General features: G+C 41.8%; 1 protein-coding gene across 1 annotated transcript in view; it reads right to left on the bottom strand.

Annotated features, from left to right (window-relative positions):
* itgb5 (integrin, beta 5) overlaps positions 1-17,926 on the bottom strand; it is a 51,339-nt gene that overhangs the window by 13,719 nt on the left and 19,694 nt on the right. Inside the window, exons 10-11 of the mRNA XM_054786752.1 lie at positions 13,244-13,418; positions 12,850-13,104 (exon numbers count right to left, since the gene is read on the bottom strand). Coding sequence (XP_054642727.1) covers positions 12,850-13,104; positions 13,244-13,418 — 430 coding nt within the window. The remainder of the gene's footprint in view (positions 1-12,849; positions 13,105-13,243; positions 13,419-17,926) is intronic.

The raw sequence follows: 17,926 nt of genomic DNA, 5'->3' as shown, positions 1-17,926 counted from the left end.
ACATTTCTTGGAGATCAATAAACTATCTAATGTATATTTATCTAATATCTAATTTTCTCTATACTTAATATACTGTAGTAGACATGATAGGAGAAAATAAGTTGGGGGTTTTTTCGCGCCTTTTTGACAAGATTTCTGGTTCAGCAAAAACTATCTTGTGGGCAGGAGGCCTCGGATGATAATAAATGAACTAATTAATCACAAAATAAATGAAAATCAGGTGGATAAACAATATATTTCCATGTGCACGCGTGTTTTTTTCCTCCAAGCAGGCAGGAAGAGGGGTTCACCCTGTGCATTGCTCTATGCCAGGGGTGGCAACCCGCGGCTCCGGAGCCGCATGCAGCTGTTCAGACTCCTTGTTGTGGCTCCCTTTGCTGAATATGTTTGACTTTTCCGTCTCCAAATACCAGTCCCTACATTTGTCGCCAGTCGCTTTTGGGAAAATAAATCACCAAGAGGGTTTGGAAAGTTGCCAGATTTAGAGAGAAAATGGCCAAGTTGGCAACACTGGGCTGCACATGAGATCGGAGGGAAGCTGTTCACAGTTTTAGAACACGTGAAAGAATCAATCCTTCGAATTAAAAAATAAACAACAAATGATTGAGAAATTTAAAGAATGGCTCCCTCTACAAAGACAGTCGAGGACAGGATCAATAGAATGGTTATTGATGGCAATTCAGCACAGGCATAAACGCTATTGAGAAAACAACACATGCAAAAATGTGAATGATGAGCTTTTTCATGTTCAAGTTGGCTACATTTTCTTTTCATTTTAAACAAATATGGGAACCACTGAAAAAGGTATTTAAATGATTTCAGAGTAAGCATACGCGTGCTTTTTATTTGTGGAATTTTGCTGCTGCAACATGTAACATTTAAAAAAAGATTATTACAGCTTTGACTGGAAGAGGAGGCAAATGGCTCTTTTGTTGCTCAAGGTTGCCGGCCCCTGGTCTGTGCTATGATTTGAAATGCTGTACGCTACTTTTTGAAATTTACCAGACACATTAGGTGTATTTGCACAAAGTGTCGGTCTGAATTTTACCCAGTATTGGACTGGAAATGAAATCAGTGGTATTGCACACGCTGCAGCAACCTTTCCTTCCGTGTACCAAGATGCGTGTGACGCGGTGCTTTTGCGCATGCACATCACTTTCCAGACGCGTAGCGTTCACATTAACAAGTCACTGGGAACAAACGCATACAAAACCAGATGCAAAGAAAACATCCAATGAGATGAGGGATTTCCTCACAGTCGTGCAGACCAAGTGTGCTGATACTGCAGCATCATTCCACTTAGATTCAGCCAACATTTGGAGATGATATCAAGAGGAAATGAGCCAAGGGCTTATTTTTAGGAGGCTGGCAGGCTGCGAGGTAGCATGCAGATGTGCCAGCTGGTGAAATGGGTCAACTTGCATTTCAATCAATACGGTTGTTTGAGCGCACGCACGCCATCACATACCCGCCTCATACAGTATCTATCTTCATGAACAGAGATGTTTGTTGAATTTATGGATCCTTTCCAAATCAAATGATTTTATTCAATAAAAGGTCATCAGCAAAGTGCTGATGAATGAAGTACTTCGAGTACGTAAGACGCCACACGTTAGCCATGATTCATGTCCGCCAAAAGTAGCAAAGTTTATCTACAAAGGTTAGCTACGATTGAATGTGTAGCACAGGGGTGTCAAACTCGTTTCCATTGAGGGCCACATGGCAGTTATGGCTGCCTTCGTAGGGCCACTTGTAACTGTTATTATATATGAATATAAATATAACCTCATGATATTATTACACAATTGCCCATGCATTTGATTATTATAGTTTTACTAACAAAGTGATGGATAACTTGCTTTGAATTGAGAAGTGAAGTGAACATGTCAAGGTGACAAGCAGACATTCAGGGATTTATATTTGATAACAAAAAATGCTTGGAATATCTGATCAGATAATATTGAAGTTTAGACAAACTGCATGCAGCACAATTTTTCAATCTAAATGAAAGAATAAATAAATTTAAAAGGAAAAAGATGAAGCACATTATTGACACACATTATTCCCAGGCTTTTGTGGGCCACAGAAAATGATGTGGGGGGCCACATCTGGCCCCCGGGCCTTGAGTTTGACACAGGTGGTGGAGCATATCTTGAAGGGGATGTGCACGTTTTTGGAATGTTATCCATAATCCACAATCCTGATATGAGACACTCTTTTCTGTGGCAGCTAAAGATATAAAAACAGGTAAAAAGAGGCGCCTATTAGAAGACCTCCAAAAAGCTCCAACAAGGTTTAGTGGTCTTCTATCCATGTTGTGAGCACGTAGTAACAGGTACATTCATGATAACATGTCGTACTTGTAGTATTTTGGGAACTTTGATTTCACATAGCAACATAAAAAGGAAAGCTACCATCAAAACCTACCAACAAAAACAAAAACACAGCTCCAATATGTAGCATTACCTTTGGCTAGTGTGCTAGCGGCTGTGGTGTGGCGTGGTGTCACTACGCCAGTAAGGTAGTTCTTGGGCGTAACAACGTTAACAATAATAACAACAACAACAACAATGTGCTTCATATGCAGCTCACATTATGGAAATGGGGCCTTGTTAGCGCTTTTTTCAGAATGCTTTATAGGTGGAATAGGTGTGTCTCATTACATGCCCTCTTAGCTGCCTCTTTTTATCTGTTTTTATATCTTTAGAAGGAAGAGAAAGGCGTGTGTCCATGTCTCACATCAGGATGATAAAAGCTCCCAAAGACGTATTTATATGTTGGGTTTTTTTGCACACGAGGCAAAAAGGTGATGGCGCAAGTGCACAATAGAAGAGAACAAGTCAAGTGCCGTGTAGTGCCGTAAAAACGGCCACGAGGCGGCAGAAGTGCATTTGGCGTGGATCAGCAAGCAGGAAGTGAGAGAGCGTGGATGAGTGTAGCGTGCAGAAGGTTACGCATTGAAGGGAAATGTTAATGCATGCACATGCACACACACAGTTCACTACTTGATGGTGATACATTTGTAAATAAATTATTTTTATGTCAATCAACCATTTTTTTGTGTTGTTTATGTTGTGGCATGCATATCTTGGCTAAGTGCAGTACACTAGGTCCCCAACTTACGAACACCCGACTAGCGAACACTCGCTGATACGAAAGATTTTTCAATATCTCCTCCTCCACCACATCGATGTATGCTCGACCACTTCTCTTCAAAGGTAAATAACATTTATCATTACGTATTATATCATTTTTATTATTATTGTTTTTTTCATTAATTATCCTGGTTTAATATTACTGCTGCATCCAAACTCATATTTACATACATACACATATACTGTATATGTATACACGTGCATGTAGTACCTACAGTATATCATAGGTAATATTAATTTTGTTTCGACTTAAGAACGATTCGACTTAAGAACGGTCATCTGGAACCAATTGTGTTCGTTAGTTGTGGACTTAGTGTACAGTATATGGCTAAATTTGTGTCCAAGTGAAAGTTGTGCTTGAAATTGATCTTTTCACAAAAAGCTGCTTTTCTCCCTTTTTTACTCAGGAACTGATATTTTCCTGAAACTTCCCCATGTTCTACTGCTGATTACTAAAGAACAGAAAAAGGTAGACAAACTTTTTCCTGATGAAACACGGGAGTTTCTTTTGGTAGGATCCATGTTTATATAGCCATACAACACAATATTTTGTGTGCCTTCAAAGATCAGTCCAAAATGGCCGCTACTGAAAGGGTTGAATTTAGAAAAATGGCTGGGATCGAACCAGTTAAGAACACCAAATGCCAAAATATTGCTAGCTTCTCTGAGGCTAGTTTCTCTTTTGTGTACGCCCTTCAGACGAGACAGCGGTGAGCGACAGCCATTCAATTCAGCCTGAACAAAACCTGCTAACTTTGGCCTTACCTTCACAGGAAGCCGGACGAGGCTCCAAGAATTACACCAGCCCGGTAGCGAGATCTGCTTGCTCATCCACGGAGGATGGCTTGTTTCACTCAGATGTCCAATGGAGAACCTAACTAACTGCAGGAACTATCACACAGACGTGGACAGGACGGACCCCCAAGAAACACCACGGAGACACGGGCGGTGTCCGGCAGGGAGCGCGTAAAGCAGCAAAGAAGAAGAGATTGTTGTCTCCAGAGGGTAAATCAAAGCGCTGGTGTGGGATTAGAGCATCTTTATCTGCCTGTGACGTGTGGCAATGACATTGTTACATTATTATTCTTAGCTCCTGATACGACTCAACAAGCTCAAACTTCAGCAGCCATTCTTTCCAACAGGAGCGTATTTTTTTTTCCTCCTTAAACTGCCACACCTTTGGTGTCCAAAGCGTTTTTTACTGGCCTGCGGCACATTCTAAAAATATCATTTAACATGAAAAGTAAAAATAAAACAACAGAAATGGAAAAATCATTTTACAAGAATAAAGCCTAAGGATTAAGGGTAAAATCTAATGAGAAAAACTTGTCATTTGATGAAAAGAATGTCATATGAGGAAAAATAACCTGTTAATAGCGTAATGCCGACATCTTTAAGAAATGACTTCTTAAGCTCACTAATTTAAGAATAAACAAAACAACAAATAAAGTTGTCATTTTTGGAAAAGTTATAATATTGTGGGAATAAGGTCATAATAATATTACAAGAAGAAAATGCACAAGAAAGTTGAAATGATGGAAAAATAAAAAAAGCAGAAATGGAAAAAGAGCTGTTGCTTCACAAGAATAAAGTCTAAATAAGAGAGAAGTCTAACTAGAGTCTTAATTAAAGTCTTAATTAAAGTCCCTAGGTTAAAGTCTTAATCTAGTGAGAAAAAGTTGTCATTTGATGAAAAAAACGGCATAATGTGAGGAAACATTTAAAATTAAATATATATTTTTTTAAGTTGTGATATTATGCTGAATAACGTTAGAAAGGTTAGGTTGGGGAAAAGTTATATTATGGGAATAAAGTCCAAATATTACGAGAAGGAAACATGCAAGGAGAGAGTTGAAATGTTGCAAAGTTTAGAAAAAACAGCAGGAATTTCACCAGAATAAAGTCTAAATACTACGAGAAAAAAGTCGGCATTTTAAGAAGCACAGAAATATGAAAGAAAAATGTGTGATTTAGGAAAGTTTGGTTGGGAAAAAGTTACATTACATAGTCACAATATGGGTATAAAGTCAAAATATTATGAGAAGAAAATTGATGAAGATTATTTAAGAAGGTTCAAATATTTTTTGAAATGTGAAAAAATAGCAAAACTGGTGAAAAAAAAGGAGTGAAATTGATATGAATGTTTTTTCAGATGCATCCTCTCATTTTTCCACTGTGTGGCCCCCACTGGTAAAAAGTCTGGACCCCCTCGGCGTACAGGGACGACAGTATGACTCCAACAAGTAGTTGCGATGTCTTTTAGTTCCCAAAGCAAAGCCAAAGCTCAGGTTCTTCTTGCTGCTGCCTAACATGAGGTGGTCCCATTCTAAGCGTCTGCAGTAATATTCCTGCCTATTACGTGGGTGTGTGTCTGCAAAAGCAGCTTCAAATGTCTCGCACAGGCTGAGACATGTCACGAGTGCCGCCTTGATAGCAATGAGAAAATAACCCAGAAGAACTGAAACCCTCTTGCACAGCTTCATCAGCAGAGGCATCATGTCAGCTTGATGTCAGCATCATGAGCTTGCGATGGAACATGGAACCTGGCCCAGCAAGGTGCACTGTTGTCCGGCATACGCTCCGAGCACCCCGGTGTGCGGCCGTGTTCTCATGCCGGAAAAAGAAGCATTACTCAACATTGGACATACAGACTGATACCTACTGGTCACATTTGGTAACGCGTTCTCCATGATGACGGCTCTGCTCGGAAGCACACGAGATGCAGAAAGACCAGAACGTGAGCATAGCCCAGCGCCGAGGTTATGTGTTTGTCAGCGTTCATCTGTTTGCTTGTCTGTCTTCAAAATAACTTGAAAAGTTCTGAACGGATGTAGATTAAATTACATTTTCAGGAATTGTGGGAAATGGGATATGGAGGAACTGATGACATTTTGTACCAAAATGGACAACATTTTGGCTAAATGTTTTGACAAAAACATCCTACAAAAAGTGGGGTTTGAGTGTACTGAACACTTGCTACACACCCTGTCTTGGGAAAACAATGGCTTGCTTTCTTGTTTGCATTTTCAGGCTCCGCGATTAAAACAATCGTGCCGTGTACAACAGGGCTGTGCAAACCTCTCAAAGGATGTGGGGGGGCACTTTGATATTTTTATGTATTGTTTAATTTTGTAAAAAAAAAAAAAACCTTTAGATTTAAATAAAAAGCTCTGATTTATTTGATGTTCCTATCAACATTTCAGCTGATTTTCTTTACATTTTGCCTTTTTACTCTATTTTTCCCCATTTTGCAGCTTCTCAAATCCTTCAAGGCACACCGAATATTGTCTTCTATGGCTATATAAACATGGACCCTACCAAAAGAAAGATCAGACTCCCAACTTTGATCAGGAAAAGAAAGTTTGTTTCTACCTTTTAGCGTTCTTTAGTAATCAGCAGTAGAACGCAGGAAAGTTTCAGGAAAATATCAGTTACTAACTAAAAAAAAGATACATTTCAAGCATAACTTTCTCTTTGACACAAATATGTTTTGCTATTTTGACAGCTCAAATATGTAAACAACTATACCAACATAAACCACACACAAAAGGGTTGTTTTACATCAAAATAACTATTTACAAATACATATAACACCATTAACTATTTACAATTTCACATTTGGAACTGAACTGTGTGTGTGCGTTAACATTTCCTACAATGCAAACTTTCTGCATGCTACAGTCCTCCATGCTCTCCAACTTCCTCCTTCCTGTCTTCTTCTGTGTTTCCTGAGTTGTCGTCACCAGTGCCATGATGAGAGCTACTGCTGATGAGCTCTTATCACATGCACTTCTGCCACCTAGTGGCCGTTTTTATGGCTTATAATTGCTTTTCAGTGGAGCTGAGCGGCACCATCAATACGTCTTTGGCATTAAAAATAGGTCTTTGGTATTGAATGAGCTAATGAGGATGAAGCGGCATAGAAAATGAATGAATACTCTATGCTATTTACAGTATTTCATGCTGACTAAGCAAAGCATCTGTCAGCACGCCGTGAGTAAAGTGTTAATTACATATGGCTGGCGGGCAGGCACGTCACCGGTATGGACTTCCCACACCTTTCCTCACATTCGCAGCCTTTTTTATGCTGCTGAGAGAAGGAGTCTGTTTTCTAGTGAATGTTATTAGTCGTTGAGGCGGGTCGGGACGCTTGAGGGTGCGGTCGCGGTATTTTTCCGTGCCAGCCACGCCGCAGTTTTTTGTCTTTTTGCGTGTGGCGGTCAAGTTGAGTCACGCCTCAAAGCGTTCAAAGCTTGCTCTAGTTTGACCTCAGGGTCTGAGGGTAATGAACCAACCTGCATCAGTGCTCTCTACCTGCACGTCAGCATCAATTTCTCCTGCTGCTGAATGGCAAGCCAGCTCCAAACTTCCTGTTCCTGCAGCTTTGACAAACAACAAGAAAACACAATCTCTCTCTCCTTGCCGCCACTCTCGACCTTCCTCAGCCCCCGTTTGTGCAAACTAAGAAATCCACTCGTGGACGATGTCATGAACGCACAGCAGGATAATAATGCTGCGTACTGAACAATAAGTCTGAAGCTTGCAGTGCTATGTTAACATTGTGTCCAGACAAACACAAATCAGCAAAGCAAGAAAGGAAGGTGTGAGTGAGTGTCCTGGGTGTGTGGGTGTGTTGGAGTCACTGACACACGTGTTCCCGTTTATACGCAACACACGACATGCCAGGAATGTAGCTTTGGCCCAACACTGCTCAGGTCAACAAAAAAAATAAAAAAAGGTGTGTGTGTGTGTGTGTGTGTGTGTGTGTGTGTGTGTGTGTGTGTGGGTGTGGGTGTGGGGGGGGGGCTGTGTCTATTTTGGGAATGTGCAAACTGTTGACTTCACAGTTTTAGGAGCGGAGACTTCTGCTGGAACAGGAAGCAGAACTTGTGCAACTTTGGAGATGAGGTCGTTGCCTGCATACTTTTATTCCTATTGGCATTGCAAGCATGACTTGCATGATTCTAACATAGATTACATATACACTATTCTCTCAACCAGCTGACAAGGGAGTGGAAGTCTCGTGTTGACGTGCACTCAAAAGGGGCTCGCTCATTTGTTTGCAATGTTCAATCATGAAAAACATGTCCATAAGTAACTGTACCATGTGAATTTCATGGAAAACACTGGCAAGCATTCATATCAGTGATAACAATGGTGATGGATGGATGGTTGGTTGGACACCACGTGCTTTTTACAAACAGTATCAAGACATGATTAACTTCATACCAGAGGGGGGAGCAAGTCAGGGTTTTCTAAGTCTCAGTAAGTCTCAAATTTCTCATCTCAAGTCAGGAGGAGTCAAATCCAAGCCAAGCCAAGACGTGAAACGTGCAAGTCCAAGTCAAACCTCAACCCACGCCCTCCTCGTTTGTCCTTAAACCTGATTGGATGTTAACGAATGCATTCAATGACGCACACTGTCCATCCATTTTCTATACCACTTACCCTTATTAGGGTCGTGGTGTATGCTGGAGCCTATCCCAGCTGAATTAGGGGGAGAGGCGGGCTACACCCTGGACTGATCACCAGCCAATGGCAGGGTACATATAGACAAACACTCACATTCACACCTTACATACAATCTATACTCTCCAATGAACCTACCATGCATGTTGCTGAAATGTGGGAGGAAACCCACACAAGCACCAGGACAACATGCAAACTCCACACAGGAATGCCCAACAGCTATTCCAACTAAACTATGCATATGTACGCTACTTTGACATCTTTTGGCAAAAATGAAGCATTTAAGCATAAAAATGTCTAAATGAAATCAAATAGAAATAAAAGGCATTCAGAAGACACATTCGAATACAATATGTAGTATTCTACAGTGGTCACTAGGTGTCAGTAATGTTACACTGATGAGACAACAACCACCACACGAAGTACACTAGGTCCCCAACTTACGAACATCCGCCTTGCGAACATTCGCGGATATGAACACAAGCCGACTGGTCTATATTTTATTTTATTTTGCCTTGTTGTCGCTCCATCAGTATTTATACTGCTACATGCTTGACCAGTAGAGGGCACTGTGACACTGCTAATGGGACCAACAGAGAGGAAGGCTAAATTGTAGTTGTATGATACACACTACCTCTTTTAGAAGAGTCTAACGACAACGACCATTTGTCCTTTTTTTTCCCCAATATCTCCTCCTCCACCACAACAACGTATGCTCGACCACTCCTCTTCAAAGGTAAATAACATTTATCATTACGTATTATTATGTCATTTTTATTATTGTTTTTTTCATTAATTATCCTGGTTTAATATTACTACTACATCCAAACTCATATTTACATACATACGCATATAGTGTATATGTATACACGTACATGTAGTACCTATATCATTGGTAATATTACCTTTTCCCCAACTTAAGGACATTTCGACTTAAGAACGGTCGTCTGGAACCAATTGTGCTCGTAAGTTGGGGACCTAGTGTACTGGAAGTATAAAATGAAACAAGCATTTCTCCCGATGCCAACACATGTGAGTCTGTATTATTTTCTCTTATTATGTCTACTATATTGGGTAATAGGAGTGTAAAGGTGACTTGAGGGGTGTTATGATAATAACTGGTAACTGATAATGATAACTCGAGGGCTCTGATAATGTTAAAAAGTGTATTTAGAAGGTGCTAAACTTAATATTCATAAATATTCTATTTCTAAATCAGTACTCCTATATGTGGAAATTCACTTCTGGAACTAATTCACCACCATAAAGGGGGGATTAGTGCCTGTGTTATACAATGTGTCACGTTCAACATTGCCTCACAGATGTCTGGAACTCTCTGCAGTTGAGTAAATAAAGACTTCCTGCACTCCAGGAGGAAGCAAGGTAGTTAAAAGATGAATACAAAGCAGATGAATATACGTAGGTTGAAGGTGGTTGGAGATGTTAGTGTGGGAAGGAGGTTTGGTGCTGCACAGACATAAACACACGGATGGATGGGCGTCTTAGATAACACAGATAGCATTACTGGAACATTCTAGAGACAGAATGGCGTCCAGCACCGATAGCAAATACAAAGTGGAACCTTCTTCTACTTGTTTCCGTGCCAAGACTGACTTGGGAGTTTGCAAATGTCAAAATAGCTTCAAGTGTCCAATTCAAAGGGCAAAAAGATTTGAGGACACTCCGGCCCAAAATACACACAAATAAAAGGTACACACATACACAACCTCAGCTTACAAACACTTCCCTCGCTAGGCCGCACCTAAATGATAGCTACATCACTCCTAACCACAACACATGAAGGACATCCAGTAAATCCAGTCAGAAATACTCCTTACACTAATCCCTGTGCTCATCTTGCCTTCTTCAACTAGCCTCTTCTCCTTGGGGCAGTGCACCGAATCCATGACCCCTCTAGCATTCATTAGCATTCACTCATCTTCATGCTTAAAAGATCCCTGGCATGATGATCAACTCTGCTTCAACATGTCACATGTCGTTACGCCCTACATTGTTCAGTTGTTGAAAGCCAATGCTAAATGGAAGGATTATGTGCATTCGTTAGCTGCCTCCTTTGACCTGCTCTTCTATCTTTCGAAGGCACGGACAAGAGAGAGACGCATGTTCATGTCATACATAAGGATCGTGGATGATGCGGGGGTGGACTTATTTTTACACTTGCATGACAGGAAAGATGGATTTGGTGTAGAATGGCAACAGTTTGATGGTTTCTACTGCAATGACATGAAGAGAAGTGGAATGAAGCAGCATGGTGGTGATGGTTCCCAATCATTACAAGCCCATTGAGAAGCACAAGATGGTGTATTGGACTGCTAACATTTAATGAGTGTGTTGCTCAGTGAGCGCCAGGCCTGGTTTGGAAAGCAAAGACCGGGCTTTCTGTTGGCGTTACATAAGTAGAGGCGGCCATTGTGTATGCAAACACCCCCCTCCTCCCCACTGGCACAAAGCCCCATCTGTGGTTGGACAGCAGCAACCAGTGTGGCCTCCCAGCACAGCGGCCAGGAGGCCTCACTGCAGAAGCCCCAGTGTGGACGTGGATGTTGAGAAAGCACCGCTTCTACTTCACTTGGCATCACAATAAAACATCACGTTAGTGACAGCAGGCACGCAGCCCATTTGGAAGCTTTGACAGTGGGGATGGTGAAAGGTGCATGACAATGAACAGGAACCAGAATCCCACATTACAAACAATCAGAAATCCTGCATCCTAATTTTCCGATTTGTTGTTTAGTTTCTTTTCCATAATATAAGAACTTAAAAAAGAAAAAAATTTAATATTTCAACTTTATGCTACTAACATGACATTTTCCCTCACACTATTACGTTATCCTTGTGACTTTTTCTTAATATTTATTTATTCCACTGAGGGCCACATAGTGAAAAAGGAAAGGATGCAACTTGCCAGTTTGATATTTAGTAATAAGTTACTTCTCCTATTATTAGGACTTTCTTCCTATCATATAACTTTTTTCCCAAGCTAATTTTCCAAAAATTACAACTTTATTTTGTTTATTTTTTTGTTTCTCCTCAGTGTGTACAGGGCTCTAATAATGTGAAAAAGTGTATTTAGAAGGTGGTCAACAGGTTTTCTATGTCTTTTATGTCTTATTATGCCTACTACTGTATATTGGGTAATAGGAGTGTAAAGGTGACTATAGGGGTGTTATGTCATGTCTAGAGGTCTCTAATAATGTTTAAAAGTATATTTAGAAGGTGGTAAACAGGTTTTCTATGTCTTATTTGCTATTTACTATATTGGGTAATTCAACATGCAAGAAGAAGAAATTGCCCACTAACCTCCATTTTCAACATTTAATTTCTACTTTAGGGGCGTTCCAAGGGTTTACTACGATTTCACTTTCAAGCTCCGTTGCAAAAAATTGCTTTTTTGTCTCACTCCCATTTCTTCTTATTGCATTTTAGAACCTCTACGTAGAACCTCCTTGAGACCCAACAGTGCAAAATGTACATTCTTCACATCTTTCAACTGCTCTTGACATTTTGATGAGTGTATATCAGTAATCAGTAAATTTCTACCAAGTAGGATTCCTTATTTATAATATGGAATATTTACATAGCGAGTGCCTAGAAAACCCGTTTACCACCTTCTAAATATGATTTTTGATGTTATAAGAGCCCTCTAGACATGAAATAACACCCTTATAGTCACCTTTACACTCATATCACCCAATATAGTAGACATAATAGGAGAAAATAAGACATATAAGACATAGAAAACCTGTGTACCACCTTCTAAATATGCTTTTTAACATTAGAGCCCTCTAGAAATGACATAACACCCCAATAGTCACCTCTATACTCCTATTACCCAATATAGCAGAGATAGTAAAAGAAAATAAGACATAGAAAACTTGTGTACCACCTTTGAAATATGTTTTTTAACATTATTAGAGCCCTCAAGACATGACATAACACCCCTGTTCTAATGTAAATGTGGTTATCTATGATTATTGATGATCTTCCATCAAATCATTGATATTCACCCGTTAACATCTTGCATGAAAAATGCAATAATTTAGGAAGATTAGCAAGAGACTATTTTTTGCTTACTTTGTATTGATGTATTTATTGATTATCTTTTAAACGTTATATTACAATGTATTTCATGAAAACCATTTGAAACGATGTGTTTTATTTTGTAATTATTGCTCCATTCAAAGGGTAAAGACGCTCGTCCTACCTGAGCAGAGGACACCTTTGTGCCGGGCACACGAGAAGTCGTCGCACTGGCAGAAGCTGCCGTAGATCTTGCCGAACTCTGACTCGTAGCACAGGCACTGGTTGCAGCTGCACTCGCCGCGCCCGCTGCACACCTGCTTGCCCTCGGCCTCGCGGCAGGCGGCCAGGTACCCGCTGCTGACCTCGCCCTCCTGGCACTCGCAGCGGGCGCCCAGGTGGCCCGGCTCGCACTGGCAGCTCCCGCACTTGTACGTACCTGTGCCAGGTGAGGACAAAAGAAGTATTATATGACAAACATACAGTTGGGAAAAGTACCAGCTCTTTTTGTGGACATTTTGTAGACTTCCACATGCAGTCATGTGACAAAGGTCGGACATAGAGACAAACAGAGTTACCAATGGAGCTGCAGATGCTGCTGTTAGTTTGGGCCGCCCGGGTGCAGCCGCAGTCGCACTGGTAGTCGACGGCAACCCGCAGGTGGTCTTTGAAGCCCACCGGCTTGATGGTGAAAGTGTGGTCGGTGCCGCCAGGAGGACAGCCCCTTGCCTCCACGCTCACGTTAAATGACACCTGCCGTGAAAAGAGAGGCACGTAACCCTCGTGCTTGCTTTTTATTGTCACAACCACGGGCGTACCTAATCAATTGTCCAGTGGCAGCAGTGGCATGCAGTGTCGAAACCTGCAGTGGATCCTCGCACTTTGGCCAACTTAGCCGATTTTTGGTCAGAAAATGATTTTTGAAAAATCACAAATATCGATTGGAAAACACACCTCATTCACCTCATAAGAGATGACTAGTACATAAATACATGAGTATAAATGTACCACTGTTACAAAAAACTGTTTTGACATTTGCACGCGTCACCGATCATGTTTTTTCCTCAAGATTTCACATTTTGTTTGGCAGCGCTTGAACGCACCGTAGTCGCTGTCAAACACCAAAGTGAAACTTATGCAACGGCCACACCAGGGGTGTCCAATATGCGGCCCACAGATGTTTTTCATTGGCCCACGGCACATACTAAAAATACAACTTAACAAGAAAACTGGGGAGAAAAAAAATCAGCAGTCACTTTACAAGAATAAAGTGAAAATGATCAGCGTTGCAATGTAAGGCGAAAAAGTTGTCATTTTGTGAGAATAACGTAGAGGAGGAAAAGTAACATTTTAGTAGCATAAAGTTGAAATACACCAAGTCCCCTACTAACGAACATCCGACGTGCGAACTTTCGGAGATACGAATAAAGCCGACTAGTCTATATTTTCATGTGTTTTGCCTTATAAAGTCCATATTTATACTGCTACATGCTTGACCAGCAGAGGGCACTGTGACACTGCTAATGGGACCAACAGCGGTAGAACAGGAGGAGGAGGAGGGGAGGAGAGAGAAAGCTATATTGTTAGTTGCATGATACAACCCGGACAGAGCGTGTGATTCAAGTTTATGAAGAGCTAATAGGCCTGCTTAATTCTACACCACCCACAGAACACTACCTCTTTTAGAAGAGTCTAACCACCACGACGACCATTTGTCCTTTTTTTCAATATCTCCTCCTCCTCCACCACCACGACGACGTATGCTCGACCACTCCTCTTCAAAGGTAAATAACATTTATCATTACGTATTATTATATCACTTTTATTATTGTTTTTTTCAATAATTATCCTCGTTTAATATTACTACTGCATCCAAACTCATATTTACATACACACACATATACTGTATATGTATACACGTACATGTAGTACCTATATCATTGCTAATATTACCTTTTCCCCTACTTAAGAACAATTCGACTTAAGAACGGTCGTCTGGAACCAGTTGTGTTCATTAGTTGGGGACTTAGTGTATTAAAGAAGAAAATGTTATGTCCCTGCAGCGATCAACAAAGATTAAAAGGAGTATAAAGGGGACCATAGGGGAGGGTTGCTCCGATAGATCGGCCACCGATCAGTATTGGCCAATTTCTGCGAAAAAGCACGGCATGGGCATCTGCAGACACTTACTTTTAAACGCTGATCAGTTCCGCCCTCATTGTTGCAGCCTGCCTACAGTGACCGCCTCCCACCCACTTTCCCTTCACAAAGCCAAAAGAGACATGATTGCTTTGTGGGGCTTCCTGTCACCTTCAAAAGCTTGACTTTGGTACGGCATTTAGGGGGAAGGCACTTGGCAGGATGTAGGGAGTTTTCGCGGCTGGCGATTTCATCGTCGGTCGGGTGGCGGCTAACCAGCCAAAACGCGGGACATGCGCCCGTGATAGCCCAAACAGTGGTTGGATTTGTCAGACGTCGGGGGCGGTGGAGGATGCCAGGTGTGCCGACCGCCTGGGGTCCTGATGGATGCTGCCAAATCCAAAGTCTCCTTAAACAAGGCGCCTGATCCTCTAAGTTTCACCAGTGGTTTTGAAAAAGTCAAATATGCTTTTGTCTAAATTTGATGGCTTCCCTGTCATATACAGTCCCGGGGTCACCAACTTGAGCCCCCCACGACCACATGAGGCACCTGCTAGCCTGCTTTTCATTCAGGTTTTCAGTTCATAATGTGAGAAGACCACTCGCGGATGGTCGGTATCGGTAGCATAAAAACATGACTCATCACTACTATAGGGGTGTTACTTCATGTCTACAGGGCACTAATGATATTACAAAGTGCATTTAGAAAGTCCTGAACAGGTTTTCTATGCTCTAACTACATTGCAGAAATCTGGTCTGGAACCAATGACCCGCCATAAAGGAGGGATGACTTTACTGTGTAGAACTTCTTAGCATATCTTCTTACCAAATACAAATGTGGCAAAGTTGCATCCTTTTAGTTTTCACTAGATCACTGGAAGAACACACCGCTGGTGCCGACCATGACTCAGGTTCCTTGTGTTGATGGATCCTGGTGCATACCATTCAACAGTGGCGATCACATACACATTTTACACTTTCTTCAACACTATTTTGTTCTGTGAAGCCTGTGTTAAAAACACTTGGGAGAGAGAAGGGGGAGGGGTTTTTACGTAATCTAATAACATTGCAAATAGGCTGAAATTGGAGTGTGGGGGAGGGGGCGGCAGGGTGTCAAAAATAGACATTTTTGCGGGTGTATCAATGACACATTTTCACCATTCACTGAAACAGCAACGCAACTCCTGCCAATACCCAGCATCTACTGTGTATTGCTTTAGGATTTGGAAGGCAGCCCGTGTGTTTCATGGAAGCAAACACAGCTGCTTCACACACACACACACACAACTACACACGAGACACTATGAAAGTCTTTACAGTGCTGTGTGTGTGACTATATGCACATTTTGTGGTTGTGGTCGTGTTCAGTAAGCTGTAAGGAATCTGATTGCTCTGGAGAAGGGAGAAGAGGCCCCCACAGCCCAAACATCGAGGTATGCTGCGATGGGGAAGTGGATGGGCATCCAGGGAAGCTGATAAAAAGCACACGGCCGCTCCGTGCCTTCCATCACGTTTCACTTCAACAGCCGTGATATGATCCATTACAGCGTATAGGAAGTGTGCCGACAAGACATTCCGTCCCCGTCGCCCTGCATCCTTAACGAGGTAACGAGGGAAGGGCCGCAATTCAATTGAGCGTAAATGCGAGTCGCGAGGACGCCCACGCATCCTGGCGTCATGACTGTCACAAGGACAAGTGGGAGGGGGGTTGCCAGCACCAAGCGAGGGGAAACACACAGGAAGTAGGCGTAGGGGACTCAGTGAGTAAATGTGGACACAAGTACTGGGACACATTCCACCACCAAAAGGGAGAAAGTGGCGGGGTGGCCCACTTTGATCCATTTTAACACCTTAATATTGTTACGGTCCACCCGGGGGCCGAACTCCATTGTGATGACGAAAGCGGGGTGCTACGGCGCCCCTATTTGCATTCCTAGGTGTGTTATACGTCATTTGAAGGGTGTTTCCACCGATACACACGGATTACTTAGGCGTGTTGAGCCTGGGAATTTGCATCTATTGTACCTCCTTTCCACTGTGACTGAATCAGAGTAGGTTTTCATGGTTCAACACGGGTGCTGGACTGGTCCTGTATTTTTTGCTTCAACTCTGGTACAAAGCTTGCTGGGCTGGGTGGGGGAGGTGTTACCTCAAGTAAATACCAGTGTGGCGCTGTGAACAGGCACGCAGACGGAACGACGTGACACACCAAACCGCAGAAGAAACTCTGTCATCTTCCGCTTTCCAAGGCTCATCTAGACTTACGACCAAGTGGAATTCTACCAGTCAATTGGGAAAATAAGACAATATCAGGAGAATGTTGACTGGGGTGGGTCATGTCAGTACAAATATTCAGATATTATGTTGGCTTGTCGTCACAGCTCACTTCTGCTCACGTGATGTCATTTTAAAAAAGCAGCAGATTGCTTTCAGATGGTTTTCAGATTCAGAAAAATATCGTTTCAGGGTACTCAGAAGGCCATTTCCATGTGGATGAGAGGCATCAGTAACATACCTGGGAGGCTGACGAGGCTACATGAACATAAGCCAGCAAGGTCAACAAACTCTCGATCTCATTCCACTGAATTCCTCACAAGCCTAGAGTGCCTTCTCGCAGGTGTGGATGGTAATGTTCACATTTTATATACACTGCTGATCAAAATCTGAAGACCAGTTGAAAAATTGCTAGAATGTGCATTTTGCACATTTGGATCTTAATGAGGTTTTAAGTAGAGCTACAATATGCAAAAACAAGAAGGGGGAGTGAGACAAAAAGCATTTTGAAAAAGTAATTTTTTGAACGACCGTTCTTATGTTGAATCATTCTTAAGTAGTGGAAAAGGTAATATTACCGATGACATAGGTACTACATGTACGTGTATACATATACAGTATATGTGTATGTATGTAAAAGAGGTAGTGTTCTGTGGGTGGTGTAGAATTAAGCAGGCCTATTAACTCTTCATAAACTTTAATCACATACTCTGTCCGGGTTGTACAATTTAGCTTTACACTGTATCTCCCCAACGTCTAACTCTTCCTCTGTTGGTCTCATTAGCTCTAAGGCTACGTTAGCAGTGTCACAGTGCCCTCTACTGGTCAAGCATGTACAGTAGCAGTAT

This window comes from Dunckerocampus dactyliophorus, chromosome 9 (assembly GCF_027744805.1).
Source record: "Dunckerocampus dactyliophorus isolate RoL2022-P2 chromosome 9, RoL_Ddac_1.1, whole genome shotgun sequence".
In the NCBI taxonomy this organism is placed as follows: domain Eukaryota; kingdom Metazoa; phylum Chordata; class Actinopteri; order Syngnathiformes; family Syngnathidae; genus Dunckerocampus; species Dunckerocampus dactyliophorus.
Note: the sequence above shows the minus strand (reverse complement) of the source record. Positions and strands in the feature narration are given on the sequence as shown.